General features: G+C 40.5%; 1 protein-coding gene across 1 annotated transcript in view; it reads right to left on the reverse strand.

Annotated features, from left to right (window-relative positions):
* LOC135875061 (desmoglein-2-like) overlaps positions 1-12,138 on the reverse strand; it is a 50,678-nt gene that overhangs the window by 17,193 nt on the left and 21,347 nt on the right. The window contains exons 2-5 of the mRNA XM_065400043.1: positions 5,766-5,801; positions 4,222-4,356; positions 933-1,094; positions 606-750 (exon numbers count right to left, since the gene is read on the reverse strand). Coding sequence (XP_065256115.1) covers positions 606-750; positions 933-1,094; positions 4,222-4,356; positions 5,766-5,801 — 478 coding nt within the window. The remainder of the gene's footprint in view (positions 1-605; positions 751-932; positions 1,095-4,221; positions 4,357-5,765; positions 5,802-12,138) is intronic.

Consider the following 12,138-nt stretch of genomic DNA (forward strand, 5'->3'; position numbering starts at 1 on the left):
GTTACAGTGTTTCAGGAGTTCACATCTGTTACTGAGCTGGTGAAATCTAATTATAGAACATACAACCCCTTTGGGGTGTCTGCCTGCTTTTTGACAGTCTGCCCTGAGATTGGCACTCAGAATCGTGAACCACTCCAGACAGCGTGACAGTGCTTGTATCTGCTGATACAAAAGCGTCTGGGGTCACGATAAAGGTTTTGTATCATACTGCAGGCCTAATGAAGCAAAAGTCCCTATTGCTTTTCAGTATCTGTTGGAGGTGGACATGAAAGCCTTATGTAGTGTTAAGAGTGCTATGGGCTATATGAAGTGATAAGGAATGCAGGAGACTTTTCCTTTAAATTATTTCCATGCTTTTCAGGTTTTGAGTTGATGGGGTGTGTCCTGATGCAACCCTAACGGTCACTAAAAAGTTTGTGTCTGTTTACTTTCAAGAGTCTTTTTCCTGAGAGAATAAGTAAAACCAAATATACTGCTCTAGTTAGGAAGTGGTGAAAAGCATACCATACAGGACTGTTAGAAGAAAAGTAATGGCAGGAGGGGTTAAGTGACCACATAGCACCATTATTTAATATGTTAATACAATTAGAAAAATAGTATTTTACCTGATTCACTTAACTCTTCAACAGAGCCAATAAAAACTTCCTCTGAAAACACTGGGTAATTGTCATTTATATCATCAACTTGAATTCTCAGGTCTAATGGCTCTTCCATTTTTCTCCCATTCTGATCAAGTGCATGACCTCTAACCTGAAATAGACAAATAAACAACAGGAAAATAGGAATATCCCCATTGATATAAATTGTTAATTATCACTTTGCACTGGAGAAAAAGTCAAGAAACATTAAAACAAAGAGATGGCAATTAATTTGAAAAGTTAAAAAGAGAGCACATATAGAAAAAAACGTTATAGCCCACTAATTCAACTTACCCAGAACATTGGAGTTTTTTCTCGGTCAACTCTTCTTGTTATGTTCAGTTCTCCAGTTTTTCCATTGATAACAAACAATCCATAAGGTGGTTCTGTCACTCCCTGGCCAGAAATTGTGTAAGTAATTACCACCCCTGGCTCGTCTGCATGATCCGAACTTATCTAACAGGAACACAACAGGAATTAACAGAGTTAATTGAACTCGGTAAATGGAAGTTCTTTAAAAAACATATATAAACATACTACGGACAACAAGCAAGTTATAGTACATGCCCCAACTATGTAAAGGAAGCTATGGTGCATTCTCTTTAATTTTCAGGAAAAAAAATGTTTAAAAAGGACAAGAAAAGATGCTCGTTATTTATTGTAAAAATATGAGCAACTACAAAATTAAGGTCTAGCTTTTGCCTGGCCCTTCTTTGGGTGCAAAGAGGTAGTGAAGGATGCAAGGAGCTGGAACCCCACATGTCCTGTGCAAGGACAGAGTGCAGGTACTATTCCTTCCTACAAAACCTGAGAAGCACAAACCACTCCAAAAGGGCTGTGGAAGAGAAGAATCACGGCCTCTCCCACCATTCTGTAGTGACTCTCAGAACTAACTGGGTATGCCACAGTGAACGTACTGTACCATCATTAGGAACGTAGCAATTTTGTGCACTTTGCTGTGTCTCTGGGAGCCTCCTGAGGGCATGTCTACCCTTACCTCCGGAGCGATCGATCCAGCAGGGGGTCGATTTATCGCATCTAGTGAAGACGCGATAAATCAACTGCCGAGCACACTCCTGTCAACTCTGGTACTCCACCGGAGTGAGACGCGCAGGCGGAGTCGACTGGGGAGCGTCAGCAGTTGACTTACCACAGTGAAGACACCGTGGTAAGTAGCTCTAAGTATGTCGATTTCAGCTACGTTATTTTTGTAGCTGGAGTTGCATAACTTAGACAGACTTAGGACTGCTTGGTCAAGGAGACTGAGAGCTGGTGAGGGGATGACTGGAAGCCAGTTGGTGTGCATGGGGGGGGGGGGGACGACGACACTAAGATTAGATGAAAAACTAGGAAACAGGGGAAGGTCTGGGACTGGCTGGGCAAGAAGACTGAGACTGGGAGCAGAGGTGGAGCCTGGGACTCAAATGGGGAGCCTGGAGTGGGAGACAAAAGTGACTGAGCAAAGAGATTGGGATGCGAAACCTGATAAGTGGAGACTGGGATAAGGACATGGTTGGGGTGGGAAAGAGAGACAAGTTTGATTAGACAGGACAGAAGTGGGCAGGGAAGGAAACAAGAAGGGTCTACATTCACCACAGCACACCTCCCTTGAGAGACCAAAATGGAATCCAAGAGTGATGAATCTCACTAGTCCTCTGCTGTCAGCAAATATCTGTGAATGCCACTGTCGAATGTGCGTTTCATTCCCTTGTAGTTCTGATCCACACAAAGGATGAAAAACTATTATTGCTATCAGTTACTCCTTTAGCTCAAGTGCCAGAGAACTGCACAGTGGATCTAAAGATTCCAATCCTGCTGTTGTCATTATACCACATGATGGAATTTCTGTTTCTGATGTTTGCTTTTTTAAAAACCTAAGAAATTACATGTTAAGGCTGCAAAGTCAAGCACTCAGAAGTCAGGAAATGCTCCCCGAGTGTACGCATTATGACAGTATTTAATTACATGATATTTTTTGCACCGGACCACTTAAAACAAGTTTTTCACTCGTGGTCACTAACTGTGCATTCCTCATTTTCTGGGTGCCCAACTTGACACTGTGGGTTCTGATTTGCAGTAGTGCTGAGCACTGACAGCTGTAACTGAAGTCAATAGGAGTTGGTTGCTATATAATACTAAGTACTCTGAAAAATTAGGTCTTACGCATCTTATGCTTCATGAGTGGTGTGGAGAAAGTGAATAAGGAAAAGTTATTTACTTGTTCCCATAATATAAGAACTAGGGGCCACCAAATGAAATTAATGGGCAGCAGGTTTAAAACAAATAAAAGGAAGTTCTTCTTCACACAGCACACAGTCAACCTGTGGAACTCCTTGCCTGAGGAGGCTGTGAAGGCTAGGACTATCAGGGTTTAAAAGAGAACTAGATAAATTCATGGAGGTTAAGTCCATTAATGGCTATTAGCTAGGATGGGTAAGGAATGGTGTCCCTAGCCTCTGTTTGTCAGAGGATGGAGATGGATGGCAGGAGAGAGATCACTTGATCATTACCTGTTAGGTTCACTCCCTCTGGGGCACCTGGCATTGGCCACTGTTGGCAGACAGGATACTGGGCTGGATGGACCTTTGGTCTGACCCAGTATGGCCATTCTTATGTTCTTAAGTGGAGCACCCAAAATAATGAATACTTTTGATTTTAACCTCTCCGTGCCTCTGTAGCCCATCTGTAAAATGGGGATATCACCCCTCCAAACAGAGTGTTATGAAGATAGATTAATGTTTGTGAAACACTCAGATACTCTAGTGATGAGCACCATATAAAAGTCCAAAGGAAAATTAAAAAATCCTTCTTCAGAACAGAGTTTGAACAGTGTGCAGTAAATAAGACCTGAGGCCACATATTTAATAATGAATAGAGAGAGAGAGAGAGAGAGAGAGAGAGACACACACACACACACACACACACACACACACACACACACACACACACACACACACACAGAGTTCATTAATAAAGCACCATCCTTCCTGTGCACTGAATGAGGCAGGGTCATGTGGAAAAAAATACTATTTGATCACGTAATTAAATACTGTATCATAATGCATACACAGAAGGCAGGAGGGGCAAATTAAGGCCAACCAACATTAAACAGTGTCCACAGACACCTTTTCTAAAAAAAAAAAAAACAAAAAACAAAAAAAACCATTCAAAGAAGCACTGTAAAATACAGGAACTTGACACATATACTAAGTACCGCACAAATAAAGTTGTTCGTCTGTTGTGTAGAACCTACAGCAACTGTTACATTTGTTTGATTTTTAGTTATTTATTACATATTATTCATTGTTGAACAGATATATTGGTGAAGAAATGCCTTACAAAATTGGGGTTAATAAGAGCAACAGTTACTGTTGGCCTAATCCTGCAAAGCATTCATGCTCAAAATACCATTGTTGAGATCATTGCCAAGGTAACATTTTCTTTAAATTGCTGGCTTAAAGAATTGGAGGGTGTTCTTAACGGTTTGTGTGTTTAGAGTAGGCCCCAGCCATATTTTACATGCAACAATGTACTTTCAATAATGTTTCCCATCTTACTGTGTTTCAGCTGTTCTCTGACTTACTTTAGCAATTGGTTTACTCGTCACACTGTCATCCTCTTCCAAAACCCTAGCAGGTGGAACAATCCATTCCCGCTTTTGTCTGATTTTACTATTCTGATTAGACAGATGGTCATTTTTGGCAGCTTGATTAAAAACCTATGAAAAAAGCAGGTTTAAATTCCAACATTACATTTTAGCCATTAAACACTAATACTTTTCTCAATTGACCACTGCTGTGTCTAGAACTTCTGGATGTCATTTTCTGCATGTAATTTTAATTAAACAAGCTGATTGTTTAAATTTACACTCTGTTTTTACCCTAGATTTTTTTCCCTAATAAGTATGATTTATTTTAATCATAATGGTCAGACTCTTCCCTGAAAACCCACGTAAGAAAGAAATGTGTCTTTTTCTTTTAAACGCTCACTTAAAAAGGCCAGGTTTAAAATAAATAAATATAAATTATGAGACCACTGGGAATTAGTCAAATCTCTCAGAATGGTTGTGAATTAAAGTGGTAGCTATCAGACCAGAGGAGAAAGTTATCTATGCAGTCTATTTTAAAGATCTCAGAGTCCTCTCACATTTTCCTTTTTGCCTTCCTCTCAAACCTCCCTCACCCCCATCAAACAACCTCCATCTTCTCTCTTTTGCTGCTCCTTCCACCTTGTCCATAGAGCCAGAGCCCTCCACATTCATCCTCCCACTGGCTCTTTGTCACCCGTATGCCATAATCTTGTCAAACCCAGAGACTTGTGAACTACTTGCTTCCACTACCTTATCCTCTTTCCCATGGAGACCCACCTGTTCTGTCCCACTGCTTGGCTTACTCAGTGCAGTGGCTCTCAGTATCCAGATTCAGATTTGGGGTGGGATTCATGGAGTCTTAGGTGCCTAAAATGGCAGCTAGATGCCTAAATTCAACATACAGGCACCACTGGCATTCACAAAACCACTGCTTAGCTATTGCCTATTCCTGGAGGTGCTTAAACTCCCATGGCACCTAAGTTTCCTCCATTAAAATCCCAGAGGTGCCTAAATTTTGGTTGCTGAGCACGAAGGCAGCTCCCTAACTTGACACTGCTGAGCAGTTTGGTTCCTTACTCGTGCCTAAGCCCCAATGGGACTCTCAGACTAGGTGTTCCTCCATTGTCATGCTTTCAGGGCCCAGTGCAGTAGGAATGCTCTATGCATACCTAAAATTGCACAAAAGATGGTGGTGGTGGTGAAGTGCCTAAGTCCCCCTTGTGAATCTCACCTTGATACCAGCCACCTTAATACCATTAACTCAGAGAATCTCAAAGTTGATTAATCACAACCATAATATTCTAGGGAAGTTTTCTCCCAATGGAAAATAGCATTAATGTTGATGGGTTTAGGACTGGGCCTATTCAACTATATTTCTGCAGTAAGTAGTAGATATACTGACTTTTGTGTTGTGTCTACATCAAAGCAACTCAAGCTATTTACCAGTTATAAGTAAAGTGGTTTTTTCTTGTTTACTGTTTGCTCAGAAAACCTTTTCTACACATGGACATTGTATTTATTTCTCAGCCATTGCCTACCTCTACGTGAAGTCCATTTCCAAAGTTCAAACAGATCTGTCAAATAAATGACATAGTAAACGTTATTCATTCTGCATTCATTTAGTGGCATTAAGGTACAGCTTATACAACCGCACCCAAAACAAACTTCAAAATATAAAAACAAGTTAGTGTCTGATATTGCACGGCAGGGTAGATTTGATTTAAATCAAATTGATTTAAATCAGGATTTAAATCACTAGTCAGGAAGACTAATCATGGATTTCTACATAAAAGTGCATTCTTGTTGGTTGTTATTACCTTACTACATGTTTTTCACAATTCAGAGATAGATGTGGGTTTCATTTTTAGAAGGTACACACTATACATTTTTAAGTTATTTATTTTGAAAACTTTTCAGATTAGTTTTACAGCTATATCAGAAAATGAATGATTGTTTGGTAATTTCATTTACCAAAAGGTAATTGAAGCAGATATTTATGAAGTCATTGGGAGGTGAACTATTTCCAATTCAACAGGTTAATCATTATTTGGAGGATTTTCTTGCCATGCTGTATTAGGAGGAGAACATCACCAGACAGACATTTAAATAGTTTTATTTAACTAAAACAACATTATGTATTCTGGATTTTTTTCTTCAACAGCAAACATATAATATTTTAACAAAACAAGCACATGAATTTTTGAATTATAGTTGGCATTTGTAACGATGCTGGTTCTGGCAGGACCCAACTGAGAGTGCCAATTCAGGACAAATTGCTCAAACAGGGCAATTACAGCCCAAGGCTGGGGTTTTTCCACTTCTAAGGCAAACCAAACCAGTCAGACATAGAGGACTTTAGTCTCACCCCACTGGCTAACCACAAGTCACACAAGCAATTCCCTTAGACACTCCAGTTTCCCAGTATCACCACCAGTGCCACTCGTTATGGGGACAAATGGTTATGAAAACCAATACCCCAATGAAAGAAAAAGATTCTCCTGATCCCAGAGGACCAATATACAAATTAGATCTTACCCACAAATCACGCTGTTGCCAATCCTTTAGAACCTAAAATCTAAAGGTTTATTCATAAAAGGAAAAAGATAGAGATGAGAGCTAGAATTGGTTAAATGGAATCAATTACATACAGTAATGGCAAAGTTCTTGGTTCAGGCTTGTAGCAGTGATGAAATAAACTGCAGGTTCAAAATCAAGTCTCTGGAATACATCCCCAGCTGGGATGGATCATCAGTCCTTTGTGTAGAGCTTCTGTTTGTAGCAAAGTCCCTCCAGAGGTAAGAAGCAGGATTGAAGACAAGATGGAGGAGAGGCATCAGCCTTTTCTGGTCTTTTCCAGGTGTAAGAACACCTCCTTGTCCTTACTGTGGAAAATTACAGCAAAATGGAGTCTGGAGTCACATGGGCCAGTCCCTGCATACTTTGCTGAGTTGCAAGGCGTATTTGCCTTGTCTCAATGGATTAATTGTATAGCTGATGGTCCTTAATGGGCCATCAAGCAGGCTAGGCAGCGCTAACACCATCTTGTCTGGGAAGTTTCCCAGAAGCATAGCATAAGTTTGAAATACAGACAGTATAGAGCCAATATTCATAACTTCAACTACAAAATTGATACACACACATAGCATAATCATAACCAGCAAACCATAACCTTGTCTTAAGACACCTAATTTGACCCCCTTTTTACAAGATTTGGTGCCACTACAGGACTTTGGTTGCAACCATGTTCTATATGGTCCCAGTTCAAATCAATAACGTGACAGCATTATGGAGGGATGATTGCTGGATGTCCATGTCATAGCCAGCTCCTTTTCTTCAGCAGTTAAGGTTTGACGCTGGTACCGAGTATTGAGAATATTTGCAAGAAAATGAGCTAGAGATAGTGCTTGTCCCACTCGTTTTTTTAATGCTTGTAGTTTAACTCGGTCATTGCAGATTTCTCTTTTTAAGATCTCACTCAGTTCCTTCCAAATTTCAACAGCATCAGCAATAAAACAGCTATTTCCCTGCATTTTGTTCAAGGCTACAGAAATAGGCTTCAGGGTACTCAGCAAGTGTTCAACATTTCTCTTAAGCCCAATTTTGAGAACTTTGGCTGTGACAGTGCAATCTATTTTTTCACGATTTTGTTCACAAACTGTTATCAGATTAGGCCAGTTCTTGACATAGTGCTCAAAACAGTCCACTACTGAGTTCCAGCGCATATCTTGTGGGAGAGTTAGCTTGGTTCCTCTCACTTTTTTCAGAGCAGCTGCTGCTGCAAAGTGGTTGTTACGGAAGTGTGACAATGCGGTTCTGGCGGAACCCAACTGAGAGTGCCAGCTCAGGACGAATTGCTCAAATAGGGCAGTTACAGCCCAAGGCTGGGGTTTTTTCCACCTCTAAGGCAAACCAAACCAGCCAGACTAGGAGGACTTCGGTCTCACCCCACTGGCTAACCGCAAGTCTCACAAGCAATCTCCTAAGACACTCCAGTTTCCCAGTATTACCACCAGTGCCACTCGTTATGGGGACAAATGGTTATGAAAACCTAGACCCCATTAAAAGAAAAAGGTTCTCCTGATCCCAAAGGACCAAGCCCCAGACCCAGGTCAATATACAACTCAGAACTTACCCACAAATCACGCTGTTGCCAATCCTTTAGAATCTAAAATCTAAAGGTTTATTTATAAAAGGAAAAAGATAGAGATGAGAGTTAGAATTGGTTAAATGGAATCAATTACATACAGTAATGGCAAAGTTCTTGGTTCAGGCTTGCAGCAGCGATAGAATAAACCGCAGGTTCAAATCAAGTCTCTGGAATACATCCCCCGCTGGGATGGGTCCTCAGTCCTTTGTTCAAAGTTTCAGCTTGTAGCAAAGTCCCTCCAGAGGTGTGAAGCAGGATTGAAGACCCGATGGAGATGAGGCATCAGCCTTATATAGTCTTTTCCAGGTGTAAGAACACCTTTGTTCTTACTGTGGAAAATTACAGCAAAATGGAGTCTGGAGTCACATGGGCCAGTCCCTGCATACTTTGCTGAGTTACAAGGCGTATCTGCCTTCTCTCAATGGGTCCATTGTATAGCTGATGGTCCTTAATGGGCCATCAAGCAGGCTAGGCAGAGCTGACACCAATTTGTCTGGGAGGTCACCCAGCAGGATAGCATAAGTTTGAAATACAGACAGTATAGAGCCAATATTCATAACTTCAACTACAAAATTTATACACACATATAGACAGCATAATTATAACCAGTAAACCATAACGTTGTCTTAGACACCCCATTTGACCCCCTCTATACAAGATCTGGGTGCCACTACAGGACCTTGGTTGCAACAATGATCTATATGGTCCCAGATTATATCAATAACGTCACAGGAAGTATTTTGCAATTTCAACAACATTAGCCTTTATTTGGGGAACACTGAAGTCTTTGGCTAGGAGATGCATCAAATGAACACTGCAACCGTATGTTATTAGCTTGGAACTCTCTTCACTCTCTTCTAAATAATTTCTTCTTATCTTGGATACATTTGCAGCATTGTCTGTGACCAAGCTGCGTACTAGACATTTGAATTTTTTTTCAGTTTGTTATAGCTTTTACTGCTACTTCTTGTAAGTATTCTGCTGTGTGCATTTCCTGATGTATCAATTGTTTCTGTAAGGAAGACATTCCCTCTTCTATTGTCACACAAGCACATACAACAGGATCATTGTGGACATTGCTCCACCCATCAAGACTCAGGTTAACAATTTTACCCTCTAGACCAGGGGTCGGCAACGTTCGGCAGGCGGCTCGCCAGGGTAAGCACCCTGGCGGGCCGGGCCAGTTTTATTTACCTGTTGACGTGGCAGGTTCGGCAGATTGCGGCCCCCACTGGCCGCGGTTCGCCATCCCGGGCCAATGGGGGCAGCGAGAAGCGGCGCGGGCGAGCGATGTGCTGGCCGCGGCTTCTCGCCGCCCCCATTGGCCCGGGACGGCGAACCGCGGCCAGTGGGGGCCGCGATCGGCCGAACCTGCCGCGTCAGCAGGTAAATAAAACTGGCCCGGCCCGCCAGGGTGCTTACCATGGCAAGCCGCGTGCCGAACGTTGCCGACCCCTGCTCTAGACCTTTGGCACACTGCTCAATTTCTCTTTCATACACTTTATCCAGCAGTTTGCCTGCGACATCTGCTCTGTTGGGTGGACTGTATCCTGGTCTTAATCACTGAACCATGTTAATGAGGTGTGGGTTCTCAATCATACAGAAAGGAGAGTTTGTTGCATAAACAAACCGGGCAATTTTTTCATCAATTATCTTTTTTTGTAATCTGCTGGTTCTTATCACAAACTTATCTATGTTTTTTTCTAGATAATGGAGCTTTTTTCTTTTTCTTTTTGCTACAGCTGATATACTGTGGCTATGTGATATACATGATGTGACTGAAACACTATAATTGGCAGATAACTCTGAAACTATAGGAAATGATGGTGATCTTGAAGGTAGATTGTCTTCAGAATCCTGTATGTTGAGGATGGAGTCTCCTAAACAAAATAAGTCAATGCAGTTATTTAATTATTATTAATATACTGCTCATTTAGTATTACTCATTGCATTCACTGACAGTACTACTTTAAAGGTGAAATTGTAAAAGGAAGATCTGCCTGTTTCAGCTATTTATTTTTTATCACAACTGCATCTAAAATTATAGTACCATAGAGTAACAACTATATTTTTTGCTCAAACATGAGAATTCAAGAATAGTCCAGAAGGAAGACAGGCAGTCCTTAAGAAAGAAGTATGAAATAAAAAAAGTTTACCAACCTGAAGATCCTGCATGTTCAGACATGTTCCTTTCATCATCTTCAACGCAGCTTCTTCCTGAGAAGGAACACTTCTCATGATGTTGTTTCATTCAGGGAACCAGGCCTTGCATTTCTTTGTTGCACTGTTTGCATTTTGCACACATGCCTGTCTTACCCACAGGTAGAGGGTCTCTTTTACCCTGCCTTCTGCCATTATAGGTTTTCCCTTCTAGCAAGAGAATGGTATGGTAGATCTCAAATCAATGAAGGCTACACTCAGAAAGACCTCAAGACTTCTGGAATATGCTGCACAAACAGTTTAACTTTTGTTTCTACTGCCTATCCCATGCTTCTCACATTTATCTCCAGACTTCTTCTTGTCCAGATCTATTCCGCCCCCAACAATCTTCTATTCACTGAACTTTTTGAAACTTTGTACTTTTAGAGAGAGGTAAGGGATTGACTCTGTGTACATAAATTTGCATAGGGACAATAGGGTTGAGGTCTGTTATTTCTCACCTCTATATATTATTTGTTGATTTAAAAACATTTTTGCTGTTAACAAGCATGTTATCTCTGGAGACACAAATCCACAGTTTGAGAACTGCAAAACTAAGCATCTCTGATGGTATCTTCTAGACAGACCCATTGGGTAGATAGAAAGATTAACCTAAGTAATCTATACAGAAGCCCTTGGAGCCCCATAAGATTGGATCCCTAATCCATGAACTATTGGAACTCATTTACAAAACTTTTCTTAAACATTACATGAATATATTGTCTCATACGACAGAATTAGAATTTATAATCCCTATTCCATGTTGAGATATCTTTGAGCTATAATGTATCTATCTTTAGATAGGTTTTTTCCTCAAAAAGCATTTTATCAAAAAAATCCAATTTAAATATAAAAGATCAGATTTAAATAAAAAAAATAAAAAAATGATTTTTTAAAAAAATAATTGATTTTTATCCATCCTGATTGCAAGTCATGTAGGTGCTTTTGAAAATTTTACCCACAGCCTATAAAGTATACAAATATTTTATAATTAGAAAATTAAATAAGGTTAGGATCTTTGCAAGCCTCTCTTTTAAGAGAAGCAGGAAGCAAGCAAGAATTCATTAATTCTCTTCTTCTTATGCATAAGTGATCACCTCTTGGTTCAACAATAAGTCAATGGGAGCCTTCCATTGACTCAGAAGGGTGTAGGATCAGGGCCATAATGCTGAAGTCTGCAGTATTAGGGTGAACCTTTGTCTCTTCTGGAGTACCTCTGCCCTGTTAGGCCAGGGATCATGTAGGACCATCAAAAAGGTTTCAAGTAATGTCTTAAAGCAAGGATATATCAAAATAACTTCTTAATTTATACTTATGAAGTGAAAGAGGTAATTCTGTGCCTAGAAACCTTTACAATAATAGCCTTCAACTCCATATCCTATACTCTAAAATGTATTAGATATTTTTTCCAAACACATATGTCAATAGTGTGTGCACAGTTCAGGGGAACTGCACCTGCATTCCCCCTCTGTGGTCCCTTAAGGCACCCACTGAAGACTCCCAGCTCCTCTCTCAGGCTAAGACTCCATCTCTCTCCCTCCTGTTTTTTTTTTTTTTAAGGCAGC

The sequence above is a fragment of the Emys orbicularis genome, chromosome 2 (genome assembly GCF_028017835.1).
Source record: "Emys orbicularis isolate rEmyOrb1 chromosome 2, rEmyOrb1.hap1, whole genome shotgun sequence".
Taxonomy (NCBI): domain Eukaryota; kingdom Metazoa; phylum Chordata; order Testudines; family Emydidae; genus Emys; species Emys orbicularis.